The sequence below is a fragment of the Myxocyprinus asiaticus genome, chromosome 42, assembly GCF_019703515.2.
Source record: "Myxocyprinus asiaticus isolate MX2 ecotype Aquarium Trade chromosome 42, UBuf_Myxa_2, whole genome shotgun sequence".
Classification (NCBI taxonomy): Eukaryota; Metazoa; Chordata; class Actinopteri; order Cypriniformes; family Catostomidae; genus Myxocyprinus; species Myxocyprinus asiaticus.
The window spans coordinates 14,238,032-14,257,232 of NC_059385.1; the positions used below are offsets into that span (position 1 = coordinate 14,238,032).

The following is a 19,201-nucleotide window of genomic DNA, read 5'->3' on the forward strand; positions in this document are numbered from 1 at the left end:
AGCCAACTGAGTCTGCGGTTGGGCGTGGCTAGACTGCGGTCTCCAAACTTCTCAAGATCAGCTCAATAACCGATCACTTGCTTTCCACCCCATGTTCAGACACACCGTGATTGATGTGAAATCTTTTAGTGCCTTGTTGTACAATGCCATTAGAGTGTCTCCATCCACAGGAAGCCCATCAGAGCCTTAATCTCTCACCCTACTTCTCTCATTATTTTTTCATATGCCTAGTCAGAAACGAGAGATATTATGTTGACAGCATGATGGTTTTTAGGCTAATGGAAGGCTTGTAGAAGAAGCAAGTTAATAGTGTGGACGCCAGCTTGCCAAAGCAGATTTCCTGTTGTCAGTGCAGGATGAAGTTGTTGTAAATGGTGTTTATTAGACCACTGTAGGCAATGTTCCTGCTCAGCGAATGTCATTAACGGTATTCTCTGGCGTCTTTTGCTATTCGTAGAGATAGGCCAATTATCGCAGCTTGCTCTTATCCTGCAGGCGTGTTTCTCTATACGTCTTAATGAAAACAGTACACAGAGGCACTATGCAGTAGTCGATTCTACTCTTAAGGGGGTGGAAATGTATTGGAACATAATCAAACACATATCTTCTGGTTCCAGAATATTGGCCCTGATCATGACCAGAGCTTTGCTTGGTACCACTTCTCAAATATGTGCTCGTTTTTCAGTTTGAAGTCACAGAACAAGTATGAGCTATTTGCTCAGATTTTTGTTGGAAAGCAGAACTCTGTGATCTTAGGGATACACATTTATGTCTTTTGGAAACCAAAGATCTTCTAATTTTACAACAGACTTCCAATGAGAAAAATAAATAGACAACACATCTTTCTGTTGCATTGTCTTCGTTATACTCAAGCAACAACAATCATACAGCGCAACTAGTATAGTCTGATTGGTGAAGTAATGACTCTTATGAGCAGGTTCTTTATTAATGACTCTTGTTTTAATGATGCACAAATGAGTCTCAAATTCATCTTTCTCAAACGGCTTACTCACTCACTGAATCGGTTGGAGTGGATATTGAATTAATCTCACTCACACTCTGTACTGCATTATATCTGACTAGAAACAAACCAAGAACCATTACTGTGTTATGTTTACTTAAAGTTTGTAAGACTTCATTATTGCTGAGTGGTTGTTCATATAGCAATTTATTAAAGATACATATTCAGAGATTTATTGAAATAAATGATATGAAAAAAATCTACATGTTGCCATAAATATTAGAAGCTATATGGTATAATACACAGTAGTTATGATTAATTATTTGGGGCTTCTGTAAAAGTACTTTAAGAACTGTTGTTAAAATTGTTATAGAATTGTTATAGTATCTGAATCATACGTAAGATTCCTTACAATTCTTATCTTTACTGACTGCACACTTATTTTGGTTATATTTGGCCACAGAGGTCACCTGATATTGCATCTTGTCGATACCGATAACTAAGGTGATAGAAAAAGACGATAACCGATTAATCGAGTGAGTTTTTAAAATAATTTTTTTAAATGTGTTTTCTTTCTAAGAACTTTTCTTACTGTTACGGGCACAGACATAGAGGCTAAAAGAGTCCAAATTGAATATATCCCACATGCCTTTTACTGTGCAACCAACCATAATTTCATCAAAAGCCAAGAGTTCCAAAGGTAGCTATCGGTACAGAATAATCTGCAAAACCGATATATCAGTCGATCTCTATTTGGTTATTGAAACATTTTCCAAATCTCCAGAACAAATCATCTTGGTAGCTAATGTCATATTGCTAATTTGTCGTGAGAGAGTCCCAGTTCCTAGCATATCGGCTGCTCTTCTGCAGTCTCCTGGAAGCCAACAGATCCCAGTTCAAGTACGGACACAGAAAGAAAATAGAGAAAGAATGAGCGAGTAAAGGGAGTTGAACAAACAGCACCTCTGACAATGCTCTTTCCCTTCACTGTAATTGCTGTCACCCATCAGAGAAATGATTACATCCACGCCTATCTAATGCTAACACTCTCCTGACACAACTCCACCAGCCGCTCTATGCATGACCGCCGCTGATAATGTGCTGTTGACAGCAAAAAGCACCGCAGCTTAATGCCATTTGAAAGATCGAATAATGGCTAGCTTAACAAAATAGTGGGGAATAAGGTCTTTCTCATTGAAGTAGTGATTACAGTATGTGCTTTGTTTTCCATTTTACTGCTATATGGGTGAACAGCAAGCAGATGTATGGGTGACTGATTTGGCCATTTGCTGTTTTTTAGGGGGGTGCAGATGCACCGGACAAATCCTTCAATTAAACTGGACAAACTAGCACTTACTGCCGAAACAGATGGCAGGGTGGAATTTTACAGATGACAAATTTCTTTCGTGATCAGAATTCAATAGGGTTCGCTCCACTGCATCCACTGAGACTCTGTAAGGTGCTGTGAATAATGCAGATGTTGGACACTTGAACACTCAGCAAGACAGATATATCACCCAAACTGATTAATCAGCTGACCCCATGAAATCACTTTACGGGAGCAGTTTTCTTTCCTGTGTTGACGTGTTTTCTGTTGCAACTGGACATTTTTTCGGGACTTACTGAAGGGAGTGACTCTTAGACAAGCCAACTGGTGTAAGTTACAGAACGACAGCCATGAACCATGATCTGCTACTTGCTCATTGGTAGTTGGAGGCAGGTGGTATTGGGAGTGTGGCATTCCCATGTGGAGAGCTTTTGATTGGACAGACATTTGTAATGCAAGATGAGTCCTCAATATTTTTGTTGTTTTTTTGCAGGAAGAGAGCGACTGTAAATGTTAAGTGAATTTATCTGTTAAAAGTAAATGCTAAATGCATATATCTGCCAATTTTGTTAACTATAAGGAGCACACTAGCATATAGATGATCTCAGACCAACATTCTATGGACTAAAAGCCATCTTGCTGTTTTTTTCTGTGTCTAGTGCTGGACTGTTTTGTGGGGGTTTTTTTAGATGGCGTGTCAGGTTAAAAAGAATGTCAACTTTTAAAAGCATTTCTTGAGACACCTGCGTTCAATTGTAGCCTGTTGGTTGCACGGCATCTAGCTTCCTTTAGTGAACAGCCCCTAAAAGAATTTATCATTCAGCTTGTGTCAGTTACTAAAGTTACCAAAAAAAATAAAAAAAATTATCAGCCATCGGCCACCCTGCTCTCTAGATATCAGTATTGGCCTTTAAAAAACTCATTGTTGTCACTAGACAGAGAAAGTGAGAAAGACAGATCCTTTTTTGGGGTACACCCAAGAGGAGGCAAGTCAGTTTTAAAATAATCAGTAGCTTAAAAAAAGTATCTAGATGTGCAGAGAAGATCCAATTACAAAGACCTACCATTTCTGTGCAATTCAGATGTGGATGATATTTACCTGTTTGGAAAAACACAGATTTGGGACATTTTCAGAGTTTTGTTCTTTCCGCTAATGCCTCCATCGTTCTCATGTGGATACATGGCTCTGGGCAGGCAGTAATATTTGATTTAGAAAATGAACAGACTTGCATTAGGAGAGATGAAAGAACCTTGCCAATGCAAACACTGCGTGTTTTATTAGCGCTGGTGCACAGAGGCCCTTCGGTGCTAGATTAGGTTCACTGCGCCATCGGCATAGAATTCTCAGTCGCAAACTTTTGCCGAAGTACTCGAATTGTCATATTTCTTCTAGAAGAGTAGTTGGGTTAGCTGTACTTTTGGTATGTTTGGCTGTGGAGGCTGTTTGTGATGAGGGGAGGGTAATAATATAATTATGTGTGCTGTGGGTCAAAGCTGAGGATTGTGGATCTCATTCTCTCTTGCCTTCTCTTGCTGCATCTTTGCATGTGTTGTAATATGCCTCCACTTTCACTTAATGTAACTTTAGGAGCACACTGATGTTAATTACTATATTTTCATTCAAATCACTGAGCTCTGCAGGCATATATCCACACTCCGCTTCTCTCTCTTATCATATTAAACATTTTCAAGCTGTATTTTAAATCGAAAGTTGTATTTATATCAGTTGAAATTGATTATACTGTATAAAACAGCTATATTATTGGATTATACGCAGTGGCCTTTGTCTTTATTGCCGATGTTTGTGCTTAAACCAATACAAGTGTCAGACCTAGAAATATGTATATTACAGTGCATGTATATGTATATGTGTGTGTGTGTGTGTGTGTATATATATATATATATACAGGTGCATCTCAGTAAATTAGAATGTCGTGGAAAAGTTCATTTATTTCAGTAATTCAACTCAAATTGTGAAACTCGTGTATTAAATAAATTCAATGCACACCGACTGAAGTAGTTTAAGTCTTTGGTTCTTTTAATTGTGATGATTCTGGCTCACATTTAACAAAAACCCACCAATTCACTATCTCAAAAAATTAGAATACATCATAAGACCAATAAAAAAAAACATTTTTAGTGAATTGTTGGTCGTCTGGAAAGTATGTTCATTTACTGTATATGTACTCAATACTTGGTAGGGGCTCCTTTTGCTTTAATTACTGCCTCAATTTGGCGTGGCATGGAGGTGATCAGTTTGTGGCACTGCCGAGGTGGTATGGAAGCCCAGGTTTCTTTGACAGTGGCCTTCAGCTCATCTGCATTTTTTGGTCTCTTGTTTCTCATTTTCCTCTTGACAATACCCCATAGATTCTCTATGGGGTTCAGGTCTGGTGAGTTTGCTGGCCAGTCAAGCACACCAACACCATGGTCATTTAACCAACTTTTGGTGTTTTTGGCAGTGTGGGCAGGTGCCAAATCCTGCTGGAAAATGAAATCAGCATCTTTAAAAAGCTGGTCAGCAGAAGGAAGCATGAAGTGCTCCAAAATGTCTTGGTAAACGGGTGCAGTGACTTTGCTTTTCAAAAAACACAATGGACCAACACCAGCAGATGACATTGCACCCCAAATCATCACAGACTGTGGAAACTTAACACTGGACTTCAAGCAACTTGGGCTATGAGCTTCTCCACCCTTCCTCCAGACTCTAGGACCTTGGTTTCCAAATGAAATACAAAACGTGCTCTCATCTGAAAAGAGGACTTTGGACCACTGGGCAACAGTCCAGTTCTTCTTCTCCTTAGCCCAGGTAAGACGCCTCTGACGTTGTCTGTGGTTCAGGAGTGGCTTAACAAGAGGAATACGACAACTGTAGCCAAATTCCTTGACACGTCTGTGTGTGGTGGCTCTTGATGCCTTGACCCCAGCCTCAGTCCATTCCTTGTGAAGTTCACCCAAATTCTTGAATCGATTTTGCTTGACAATCATAAGGCTGCGGTTCTCTCGGTTGGTTGTGCATCTTTTTCTTCCACACTTTTTCCTTCCACTCAACTTTCTGTTAACATGCTTGGATACAGCACTCTGTGAACAGCCAGCTTCTTTGGCAATGAATGTTTGTGGCTTACCCTCCTTGTGAAGAGTGTCAATGATTGTCTTCTGGACAACTGTCAGATCAGCAGTCTTCCCCATGATTGTGTAGCCTAGTGAACCAAACTGAGAGACCATTTTGAAGGCTCAGGAAACCTTTGCAGGTGTTTTGAGTTGATTAGCTGATTGGCATGTCACCATATTCTAATTTTTTGAGATAGTGAATTGGTGGGTTTTTGTTAAATGTGAGCCAAAATCATCACAATTAAAAGAACCAAAGACTTAAACTACTTCAGTCTGTGTGCATTGAATTTATTTAATATACGAGTTTCACAATTTGAGTTGAATTACTGAAATAAATTAACTTTTCCACAACATTCTAATTTATTAAGATGCACCTGTACATACAGTTGAAGTCAGAAGTTTACATACACTAAGGCTGAATTCATTCAAACTAATTTTTTAACCACTCCACAAATTTAATATTAGCAAACTATAGTTTTGGCAAGTCGTTTAGGATTTCGACTTTGTGCATGACATTAGTTATTTTTCCAACAATTGTTTACAGACAGATTGTTTCACTTTTAATTGACTATATCACAATTCTGTGGGTCAGAAGTTTACATACACTAAGTTAACTGTGCCTTCAAGCAGCTTGGAAAATTCCAGAAAATGATGTCAAGCCTTTAGACAATTAGACAATTAGCTTCTGACAGGAGGTGTACCTGTGGATGTATTTTAGGCCTACCTTCAAACTCAGTGCCTCTTTGCTTGACATCATGAGAAAATCAAAATTAATCAGCAAAGACCTCAGAACTTTTTTTTGGGACTTCCACAAGTCTGGTTCATCATTGGGAGCAATTTCCAAATGCCTGAAGGTAACACGTTCATCTGTACAAACAATAGTACACCATGGGACCACGCGGCCATCATACTGCTCAGGAAGGAGACGCATTCTGTCTCCTAGAGATGAACGTAGTTTGGTGTGAAAAGTGCAAATCAATCCCAGAACAACAGCAAAGGACCTTGTGAAGATGCTGGAGGAAACAGGTAGACAAGTATAGTTTATCTTTATTGTTGGTGTCCTCTAGCCTCTGTGCGCCACTTCAACTTTTTTTCCATATGTGTGTGTGTGTGGGTGTACATCGTGTGGTGTTCCCACTAAGTGCACAACGTTGCAAACTCAGGCATGAGGAAGATTAAGACTGTGTGGATACAGGTATTATCTGAGCCAACAGAGAGTCAATATTCTGTAGCTATGCTGTGTGATTCTGTACAAAAGCGTGTGCCCTGCATGTTTGCACTAGCCATTGCATCTAAGGGAATCCACATCTAATGGAATTCCAACCAATTACTGGCTTTAGTCGGGGCTTCATTAATTCCATCAAATCACTGGTCTGGATACATTTCATTCACTTTACTTTAATTAGACAGACCTTAAATCAATTAGAGTCCAAGGCTGGCAGCAAAGACCCACAATAGCACTCGTTTTTATAGGAACTGCTGAAAATGCTTCCCCGGGATGCCTTAAGTAAACACAATACTATTAGCTTAAACACAAAAGCTGCCTTGATATATCAATATCTGAACTTGGCCTGAAGAAGTCAGCGAGGACATTTCTAACAGCTATTGATTTGCAAAACTATGTATTTTCAAAATCAACTAGCTGGTTGGGTGCTTTAAGGATGTCGGCTAATCAGTCTCAAGGAAAGGCTGTATAATAAAGCTAGATAGAGCACAAGGGAATGGAATAGAATGCAGAGGTTTCCAGACACATTTTTGAAAGTTTGTCTATTTTAAGCTTGTCATAAAAACACAACAGCGGGATGCTGAAAACAGCCCTTTGAGATTGTAGTAGCCTAGGACATCTGTCTGAACTTTTTACCATGCAAACTGTCTATTAGCTAGTCAATGACTAGTCAACTAGTCAACCATTGTGAACCATCCCTACTTTAAACCTGTGGAGGATCCATTCCAAGTATGCAAGAATAGGTTGGCAGTATTGTAGTGTACAATACCTACTACATTGCAGAGGCTCCTTCTGGTCAAATGACCATAAGTCAGAATTAATCATCAAAAAAGTGTTAATTCAGCAGTGTTTTACAGTACGTATTGTACATTCTCCCACAGGTGGAGGCATACTATTTCAGGTCAATGCTTCCAGATGAATTTCGATTTGTATTTTACAGCTCATACATTTGTGCTCAAAAGTTTGCATACCCTTAGAGAACTGGTAATATATGTACCATTTTTAAAGAAAACATGAGTGAGCAGGCAAAACACATTTCTTTTATTTCTTATGGGATTCATATTTAACTGTAGGTTATAACAGAATGGCACAATCATAAAACAAAACATGGCAACAAAGAAAAAAATGAAATGACCCCTGTTCAAAAGTCTACATACCCTTAGTTCTTAATACTGTGTATTGCCCCCTTTAGCATCAATGACAGCATGCAGTCTTTTGTAATAGTTGTCTACAAGGCCCCGAATTCTTGCAGGTGGTATAGCTGCCCATTCGTCTTGGCAAAATGCCTCCAGGTCATGTAAAATCTTTGGTCATCTTGCATGAACCGCACATTTGAGATCTCCCCAGAGTGGCTCGATGATATTAAGGTCAGGAGACTGTGATGGCCACTCCAGAACCTTCACCTTTTTCTGCTGTAACCACTGGAGGGTCATCTTGGCCTTGTGCTTTCATGCAGAAGAATGCAAATTGTCTGCCAGTATTTTTTGATAACATGCTGCATTCATCTTGCCATCAATTTTCACAAGATTCCTCATGCCTGTAGAGCTCACACCCCCCCAAAACATCAGTGAGCCACCACCATGCTTTACAGTGGGGATGGCATTCTTTTCACTATAGGCCTTGTTGACCCCTCTCCAAACATAGCGCTTATGGTTGTGACCATAAAGCTCTATTTTGGACTCGTCACTCCAAATTACAGTGTGCCAGAAGCTGCGAGGTGTGTCAAGGTGTTTTCGGGCATATTGTAACCAGGCTTTTTTGTGGCATTGGTGCAGTAAAGGCTTCTTTCTGACAACTCGACCATGCAGCTCATTTCTGTTCAAGTATCGTCGTATTGTGCTCCTTGAAACTACCACACTGTCTTTTTCCAGAGCAGCATGTATTTCTCCTTAAGTTATCTGTGGGTTTTTCTTTGTATCACGAACAATTCTTCTGGCAGTTGTGGCTGAAATCTTTCTTGGTCTACCTGACCATGGCTTGGTATTAAGAGATCCCAGAATTTTCCACTTCTTAATAAGTGATTGAACAGTACTGACTGGCATTTCCAAGGCTTTGGATATCTTTTTATATCCTTTTCCATCTTTATACATTTCCATTATCTTGTCACGCAGGTCTTTTGACAGTTCTTTTCTGCTCCCCATGGCTCAGTATCTAGCCTGCTCAGTGCATCCACGTGAGAGCTAACAAACTCATTGACTATTTATACACAGACACTAATTGCAATTTAAAAAGCCACAGGTGTGGGAAATTAACCTTTAATTGCCATTTAAACCTGTGTGTGTCACCTTGTGTGTCTGTAACAAGGCCAAACATTCAAGGGTATGTAAACTTTTGATCAGGGCCATTTGGGTGATTTCTGTTATCATTATGATTTAAAAAGGAGCCAAACAACTGTGTGATGATAAATGGCTTCATATGATCACTATCCTTAGATAAAAGTTTTTTTGCATGATCAGTCATATTTTCAAAATCAATGCCAGATTTTCACAATTTCTGCCAGGGTATGCAAACTTTTGAGCACAACTGTACAGCTGTATTTAGGTGAGTTTGTGTTGTTTGGGAGCCTGCTCTATTATTGAGTTCCGGAAAGGTGGTGGATGCCAAAGTCAGGTGCGCTTAAGCATGACCGGTTTAGTGGGCTCTGATCTTTGGCCAGCTTGAAGTTAACATGGTTCTCCAACAAATCCACTGTGAAGTCAATGTTAAATGGCATTCACAACCCATTTACTTCCATAATATGACATATTTCTGGTCAAACAGGATTTCATCCATCTTGGATGGAATGGAATTTATCCATTGGAAATTCCATACTATACCATGGAGGCAGACCTGAATGCAATAACATTTACATTTTAATATCAAGTAATATTTGACTGTAATCAATTGCCTCTAATTAATATTTGGATATTGGTCAGTATCCAATAGCCTGCATGGCCTACATGATGTCAGCAGAAAAGTAAAACCTGGAAATATCAGGGAATTTAGACATTTTGATTTCCAGGCCTGCAAAAAAAGTAATGGAATTCAATAAACTCTCAGTATGTCATGGAAGAGTCATGAACATTTCAATATAAATTTTTCAATATATCCATTTTAAATTTAAAAAATATATACATATTTAAATGTTTTTTTGAGATTGCAATTGGTAACACTTTACAGTAAGGTTCTATTTGTATACAACTTTAAAAAAATATTATATGTTTAAAGTAACATTAAACAAGTTTACAAAGTGCCATCATATATTTTTATTATTATTATTCCATGTAAAAAATTTAGTTCATAAATGTTAACAAACACAACCTTAATGTAAAGTTTTACCATGCAATCTCTACTAAGTGATTTTTAAAACTACTTTTCTAGTTAGTAATTATGAAAGACTGGAAAAGTAATTGGAAATATAATTGAAATTCATTAGTCAAAAGGCGCTGAACACTGGCAATAAGACCAGAAATGAGTATTAAGAAAGTAAAAGGTTCCCATTTTGATTTTATGTTGACTCAAGTTCTAGAACCCCATCTGATGTCAAGCATTCAGACAATTGGCAGAGAATGATGGAACTCTCGAGTTGAATCAGGATTTGCTCAAGGTGGCATTAAGCCCAGCAGGTTTTTAAATGAAGGAGAATGCTGAAGTTATGTGGCGGTTTCGGCAGTCTGTTTGAGAGCAAGCAGAGTAAGATAAACACTCATTGCTTGCGAGAAGCTCCTTCAACCTGCTCTTATGTTTAGCGGTTAATATGTTTGGGTTTGATCATGGGCACGGCGGGTGCCGTTTGATGAATCGCAGGCTGCAGAGTGAAGCAGAGAATGCATTGATTTCCCCAGTGCTGCTTCTTTTACCTCCCTCTCCTGGCATTGCTGTTCTCCACAAGGGGTTGCTGAAACCATGGAGCTGATTTGGAGGAGCAGGAAAGAGCGGGGTGTTCCAGTCTCTTGTAGTGATGAAATCAGCAATCTGAAATGAGCCTTGCACCAGCTCTAATAGTGTTTGTTGGCATATGAAGTGTGAAATTAGCTGTTAGTGTAAAAGGGTGAAGGTTTGGCTGGTTAAAATGGGCCTAGTTAGCCTCTGCTGGTAGATGCTTTAACTACACCCTTCTGTGGGCAAAAAGCATAGTTCTCCATTGATGACAATTCAATGTATTCTGACTTAATGAAATACTGTCTCCAATGATATCCCAGCTTAATATGCAACAATAAGTATAAGCCATTTGTAGGTTAATTCCCCCATAAAGTGTAAACACTGGCTCAATGCAATTCTTTCTTTGTCATTGACATGAATGGAAATGCTAACGATAACTTTCTTCTCCAGGTATTATAGACCTCCTCGAGCTAAAGCAAAACGTCTGCTTGTATGCCATGAGAATGAAAACTTAATTAATTTGTGCATATCTCTTTTAACAAAAGAAAAGAGAACAACACATCTGAATAATATTGCTGGAAATAAGGGTAAAGCTGCTGTGAAATTACACAGTGGAAGCCGGTCGACCCTGAGGACAATACTCAGTGAATATTGGCGCTGTTAGTTGGTGCGTACAATAAACGCGCTTCAACCACAGTGAATCATCTCTCCCTCTACTGATGCTCCCCAAAGCACTTGAACTGGCCAAGGTTTATCCTCTTTGAGTAAAAACAGGCTGGAGAGGATACATTATTTTAATTGGCACTGCTTGTTGGTATTGAGGTTGTTTGTGCATGCGTGTTATTATGTGTGCTTGACATGGGCAAAGTGTGACCAAACACTATCATGTTTCACAAAGTGTCCCAGCAAAAGTTATTATAGTTTTGATTCTCCACATTTGTTTTTATTTTAATACTATTTTCAGATTAGATTAGATTTCAGTTTAGTTAGTTTCACAATGGATTGTTTCAGTATAATGTTTATTAGTAATTAATAATAATGATAAAAAAACAATATTTTTTTAAATGTATTTTTAATCATTTTTAATTAAATAAAACCACTGTTTTTATTAAATTTTTTCATTAACTCTGCATTTATTTATTTTTTATTTGTTTATGAAAATTCTCTGGATCAATAGTTTTCATCCGTTTTAGTTTTAGTGTGCAAAAAACAACCCTGATCCCTGCAACATTCATTGTGTGACATATGAAAAGCTTCATCTGAAGAGATACTCTTTGAATGGCCAAAACTCTAGTGAGATATGTTTTTGGAAAAAGAGATTAAATCTGTTCTCCTGCAGAGTGTTTTGATTTTAGCTCCAATCGCTCAGCATTGAGGCTTGATAGTTCTGACAGAAAACAAATTCTCCTCGTCGGTTTGGGTTTTGTCTACCACAGGCTCTCCGCAGTAGGATAGATCTGGTCACTGGGGGCTGTTTAAACAGGGTGGCAACCAGTTGGCAGGCATTTTTGAGATTCAGAAACTATTGTGATGGGACAGGTTCATAGTGTTTGATTTCAATCAACACGCTCTGTTCCTCTCAGCAGAAGGATGATCTCCGGTCTCTGGAGCTCTCTGTTAACGCTCATATTTTATCACATCCCCCTTACTATGGTGAGAAACTTTTTGACACATTCCAGCATTTGAATACTTCCATTAGTCTTGTTCTGAGAAACAACAGACTTTGACACATTTCATAGTGAGTTTTAGTTTAGTGAGTTTTTAGAGTGGCTGTGAAATTTGGTGATTTTCACTTACAAATGTCCAGGTCATATTGTGGCCCAAAATTAAAAGGGAAAAAGAAGTAAACTGTATTCTACATCAATCAAATATATGAAGCCTGTTCCATTTAAGATTTCTGGCATTAATCACAAATTCTTACAACTAAAAATCTCATTTTCATTACTGTAATTCTGCAATAACAATCATATTGTCCAGACACAGTGTTTTTTTATTATTATTATTCAGCATAAATTAAAAGGCAGAAAAACAAATGCTACCATGATCAGGTTTGAAAATTAACCAGGGCTTTGGGGCAAAAATGCCATGGAAAGTAAACAAAAAAAAAAAACATGCAAAAAATAAATAAATAAAAAATGCTCTGGAAATGAAAAGCTCAGATTTTATTTTTTAATGCATTATCGAACATTTGAATATATTCTATTTAATTGAATGTTATTCCATTCTATTCTATTCTAGGCCTGTCTAGTTATGGGCTTAGTATGGGTTTGAAGTAGAGGGCAACCAATACTGGATTTTGTCGATACGATAACTAAGCTTGTGAAAAAGGCAGAAAACCAAATAGTTGGACAATATTTTTTTTAATTGATTTATTGAACGTTCAAAAATGTTCTTAGTCTTTTCATAGTGTGACCGGCACAAAAATATTCATGGTCCTAAAATAGGCTTAATCTGCCTCACACAAAATATAATTTGGGAGGTGTTAGTAAAAAAATGACCTAGACATGATTTTGCAAGGTTCACTCATTTATGTTTAAAATAATTGTGAAAAGCACTCTTGGGAATGGACAAAACCCTCTGCCTTCCTCCATCTCCTTCTTCCAGCAGATTAGCTGTTGTCATGGTGCTGCTTACCTATGCAGGTAGCACATATGCATGTGCTGGTGCTTTATATTATCACTGGCCCTGCTGTTGAAAGTCAACAGTCTTTCAACGTTTTTAGCCCCTTTTATGTACACAGCGCTTTCCACACCTGTCCTCTTCATCTATCAGGATCTCCACTCTTCCTCCACATTTATTATTAGCTTTGAGCTTTTAGCAAGTCTTCTTTTCTTTTGTCATTTTTCACAACCTGTTGATGTTAAAGCGACTACAAAGAAAGGTTTGCAAAGCATAAAGGCATATTTCACCCAAAAATGAAAATTATGTCATCATTTAAAAGGTTGGGTAAACGGCTTCTTTAAACAAGACATTGGCCATCATGTGTATGTTGATTGCGATTGTAATGCAAGTTTTCCTGAGATTTGCTTAAATGGTTTAGCGAATTGGAGATTCTCTCCCTGCAGATGGGCCTGCATTCAGTGGTTCAAGATGACCTTTTCTGCTGAATTGATGTCAGTGCTTACTTTTATTCTCGTGTGTGTCTGCATCAGTATGTGATGTTGTTTCTCTTTATCAGTGCTTTTATCCTCGGCAGTGCAGCCACTCAGTCAATATTAAAACTTCTATCACAATGAAAAGTTGCAAAAATGGGGAACATTTGCCCTGGAGGCTAAAGCCGAGTGTGTGAGCGCATATTTATGGAAGAGCACTTGCCTATAGCTCTCATCTTCGCTTTGACCAGATTCTGAACTTTCGTTGTTCACTCTTTGACTAGTCTCTCTTGGAGACAGAGGGCTGATGAAAGTGGGTGGACCATGACGTCCCTGCGGCCCTGACCTTGTGACCCTGTATACTACTTTACCAAATCAATCGTGCCACTGAACACAGGGCCCCATTTCCATGACAACCTCACTAGGCATTAATAAAGGGCCCTGCAAGCTTTTAAGTAAGCAATTTTTGCTCGAGAAAATAAGATATCATAGAATCAGGCTTGAATTATTCCATTTTCCATTTCCTTGAATCATGTTATAGAGACCAGGTACACACTACAAAGATGTGGGAATGACAGTTGCATATAAATGTGGGAGTTAATCACCTAAATTATCATTTTGTGTGTGTACTGAATACAGGAGTCACTCTTGAACCCATAATGACTGACATAGTGACATAGTCACAACCGTAGCAATTGATTAATTTCTATGAACAAGCAACATGGATGGGAACTATTTAACTAATTTGGTAGATGTTATTAATAAAAGAATAATCAGACGTATTAAGTTAACATCTAGCCATTTTTATTAAACCGAAAATTAGAGATGAACCGATATGGCATTTCTGGGCTGATTCTGATAACCAATAATTCACAGCTCATTGTGGCCGATACCGATAACCGATATTTAAAAAAAGTTATCACTTTTAATCCTTTAGCCTGGAACTGTTAGCTAATTCATTAAAATCTTCTCAATTGAAAAAAAAAAAAAAATTGTCATTTAAAAGCCTGGAATTTTGACTTGCTGCTATTTAAGGTTTGGCGGATATAACATAAAATATAAACGTGCCTATATTACAGATGTATGCTGATGTGAATGAGAAATAAATGACTGTACACTTGCATAAATTGTATGGTGCCCATTTACATGAGTGCTTACGGTAGTCCTGATGACTCGCTGACAGAGAGAGAATAATGAACTTCAAACAGCCGTAATAATGCATTAAACCAAAATGAGGCTATAAACTACATGTAATGAACATTAAACAACAAAAACACAATACAAACCCTAATCTCTGTATATACAGTACAAGGTGTAATATTTATGTTAGCAGCCAGATCACAATAATCATAGTGGGGATAGGTAACATACAGATCGAAAAGTCATGAGTCATAACATTAGAAAAGTCTCAACTCAAAGTCTGAAGTAAAATACAACAAGCACATTAGTTTCACTCACAAACTGGTGTTTTTAGTCATCTTGAGTCTCTCTGTGAGAATTACTTCAAGATAAATGTACCGTGTTAGGTTGTGTTCGTACCTGTTTTAATCACAATGCTGTGCTGTAACAAAGTCTTTCTAGCAAGCCAGTCCATTGTCGGCCATCTTTGGAATGCTCTCGGGAGGATATTTCCAGTCATGCCAGTGCAGCTCCTATCTACTTGAATGGGAGAAAACCGAAATCTCAAAAACGGTTGGGCAAGATTACGATCAAAGAACATATTTCAAACCAGCAATAAAATAGTGTAATATTGGAATCATAAATTGTGCTTCTTTACCTCATATTACGCTAAAACACGCAATTTCCCCATCTTGTATAGCTGATGAGCATGCGCGTTAGCGAGTTGATTGACAGGCGATGCCTGTATCTAAAAGGTGATTGGCTCTTTTACCTGTAAGGCGGGACTTCCTTTCTACATCCATTGACCGTTGGGCGCTAGATTTTCTTGGTTGGGCGTTCCAATTTCTCCTACTCATTTAAAAAGAAGTGACCCGTTTCTGCTAAATCTCTGGCTGTAAGTAACGATATGCTTTTTCCCACATTCTGTTTACGTTTAATGAAATAATACGCAAAAACGATTGCCCCCAAGGAACATACATACGTGTTTTTATCGCGTTTTCGTTTATTACAGAATAAGGGAAATGGCATGTCGTTACTTACAGCAAATGACTAAAACCAGCCCCAAAACAACATAACAAGGTGCAGAGATATTGAAATAATCCTCACAGAGCGACATGAGCTTGGCTCTCACTTACTTTGTGTGTGCACCTGTGCACTGTTGCTTTCAGCTGCGCAAATCTCTGCCTGAAGGAAAGAAGCCCCAGGCAGTCAGTGAATTTCAGCCGCAAGCAAATAAACGGTTACAAATTATCTGCGAAAATATTTGCGGTATAGCAGTGATAATAATCTTTTAATTTTCCCGGTTGTCGGCCAGTAATACATCGGCCACCGATATATCGTGCATCCCTTTCGAAAAGGCGCCATGTACACACCATACACAAGTAATTATATGTAAATGCTGTTGTTACCACCTGATTTTTTTCAGGAGTCAATTCGGTTCTGTACACACTACACAGATTTTATGTAAACGTAGTTGGCGCTATCTGAATTTTTTAGTGATTTATTTTTCAGAGTGAATTTGATTGTAGAATGCGGTTGTCACTGCTATAAATAACCAAACTCTGTATGTACAGAACAGGACTGCTTGCTCACAAGCGGAGTGACAACCTTTTTATTTATGTGCAGTGTTGTGAAAAGGAAGTTTGTACTCCTTTTAAACCATTATTGCGCACATAAAAAAAAAAACAGCTGTATTGTGTCGCAATGCCAAGCCTTTTGCACACTAGATTATGAAAAACTGTTGCTTATTGTCAGCGCTTATCTGGATTTACGGTAGGATGTTTGTATTGCTCAGCAGCAAAAATGAAAAATGGAATGCAATGGAATGTTGATGCCATGTTGTCTATCATTCCAAATGACACTCTTCAGCATCCACATCTGTCCTTTCATTCCTTGCCTAACTGCACACGCTCACATGCAGACAATTATACATAGATGTATACACCCACTTCCCACTCGAGAGATTACATGAATTCAATTTTGAAAAACTGCAGCATAGACATAATTCATTACAGCAGCATTGCGTTGAAGTGATAGTCTCTGTGTTTTCACATTGTCTGAACACATCTAATTTGAAATTAAGATGCAGAACATATGCATGTCTTGGGAATAATCAAAACAAGACCTCAGCCCCCTGTTCTCACTCCCATTTCTTGTTGCTCTGTTTTGTAGTCGAGATAATGCCCTGATGTTTGTGTATGTGTGTGTGTCATATTTGACACTAATTTCTGTCTATGCTTCACAACACCTCTGTGTGATATCAACACGGAATCTAAAACAGGATGTTCTTGTCTTGTGTTTTCTAGGGAGCTGCATACAGACAGTTATAGGTCTGTATGGTGAGACCATTGAAGTGCCATGCAACAATGGAAATAACAAGCCAGATGGCCTTATTTTCACCAAATGGAAATATGTGAGTTTTTCTGCTCCTGTCCTACTGAGTGTCTGCTCCGTTACGCTACCCTGCTAGCCATCTGGATAGCCGGACTACACACTGCAAAAATTATTTTCTTTCTTTTTTTCTTTTTGGTTGTTTTTTAGACTAATTCATCAACATTTTGTGAGGCTTATGCATAAAAACAGAAAACAATATTTGCCAATGGGGTAAGAAAAATAACCTTAATTCAAAGGGAAAACAAGTAAATTTTTCTTAACCCACAAATATTTTTTTCTCTCATTTTATGCATAAACCTTTCAACTAAAACAAGACTTCATATGTAAGGGTCAATCCATGTCAGCTCAATCAGAGGTTCCCAGCTCAAAATTCTGTTTTTGATTTTTTTTTTTTTTATATTTTTTACTGGAGAAAGTAACATAAATGATGATATAATCCAGGATTTTAAATACCATGGATCAATATTTGAGTAATCAATTATTTTGTAGAGGGGCTCAAAATAACAATTTTCATCTGATATGGGGGCAAAATTACAGGTACATAAAATAACCCTAGAATGGTGACAGCATCATAATTTTATTTTTACACAGAGGTAGGTTGGTCTGTTACTAAAATCAATTGACTTCAACATCCCTTGTCCAAAAGTGAGACTCCAGAAGTATTAAAGTTAACTTAAAGGTTTAGTTCACGCAAAAATGAAAATTCTCTTATCATTTACTCACATTCGTGCCATCCCAGATGTGTATGAATTTCTTTCTTTTGCAGAACACAAATGAAGATTTTTAGAAGAATATTTAAGTTCTGTAGGCCCTAATTATGAGAGTGAATGGGTGCCAAAATTTTGAAGCTCCAAAATCCACATAAGGGCAGCATAAAAGAACTCCAGACTCAAGAAATCCATATCTTCTGAAGTGATATAATAGGTGTGGGTGAGAAACAGATCAATATTTAAGTCCTTTTACCTTCAGTTTCACTTTCTCATTATTATATTTTTGGTGATTCACATTCTTTGTGCATATGACTTAAATATTGATCTGTTTCTCATCCACACCTATCATATTGTGTCTGAACATATGGATTTAACCACTGGAGTCTTATGGATTACTTTTATAATGCCTTTGTGGATTTTGGAGCTTCAAAATGTTGGCACCCATTCACTTGCATTGTATGGACCTACAGAGCTGAAATATTTTCTAAAAATCTTCATTTGTGTTCAGCAAAATAAATAAACTCGTGCACATCTGGGATGCCAAGAGGGTGAGTAAATCATGAGAGAATTTTCATTTTTGGGTGAACTATCACTTTTACATTCTTCTACATTCTGGTTCAAAACAAAGTTTCCTTTTGTATTTTTATTTTTAAGGTCCTATATGGTTCAATCCTAGAGATGTGGGGCTCCATAAATTTTTTTTAAATTTTACCCACCTTAAGTGGTCAAAAAGAAAATGTGGGTCACATGTTATGAAGCTGGTTTTCTTGTCCAACAAAACAAAGGTCTGAAGTACAAATAATGTAGATCTAGAAATATACCTTTATTTATTCAAATAGAAAACAACAATGTTAAAATTCTCAAATTTCTGAGAGTTCAAAAATTCACTATTATTAAGCAACACATGTGGCTCTTCATTTAGTGCAATATCTATATCTAGTTTTTGGATTTCAGAAATATACATCTGCAAAGTAAGTAAAATACACAATCAATATAGTAAATGAACAGAACAAATTATGCAATGCCATCTATAGACTATGACCAATATATCATTTATAAATGAATGTCCCCATTCCATCTAATATCTAACAATGTGTAAAGACCTCCGCTCCTTTATTGTGGCAAATTTATGCTATATGACACTTCCAGTCAACCTTCGACTTGTTTTTGATTGTTTCATCGATATTTTGGCTTTAATTGAAGTCTTCACCTTCGTTAACCACAAGCATATATGATGCACTGAAGAGATTTTGAAAGCTGATTGGAAAACGACACAAAAGATATTGTCAATTGAAAATCAGTTTTGATTGGTCAGCTTACTAATGAGAATGGCTGTTATGCTGTAAACCTCCTCTGACTTTCATTCAATGATTAAAACTTGCCACACATAAAAAAAAATAT

General features: G+C 37.6%; 1 protein-coding gene across 2 annotated transcripts in view; it reads left to right on the forward strand.

Annotated features, from left to right (window-relative positions):
* alcama (activated leukocyte cell adhesion molecule a) overlaps positions 1–19,201 on the forward strand; it is a 106,757-nt gene that overhangs the window by 57,299 nt on the left and 30,257 nt on the right. For both annotated transcript variants that reach the window (XM_051683712.1, XM_051683713.1), the window contains exon 2: positions 17,003–17,109. In XM_051683712.1, the coding sequence (XP_051539672.1) occupies positions 17,003–17,109 (107 nt within the window). The remainder of the gene's footprint in view (positions 1–17,002; positions 17,110–19,201) is intronic.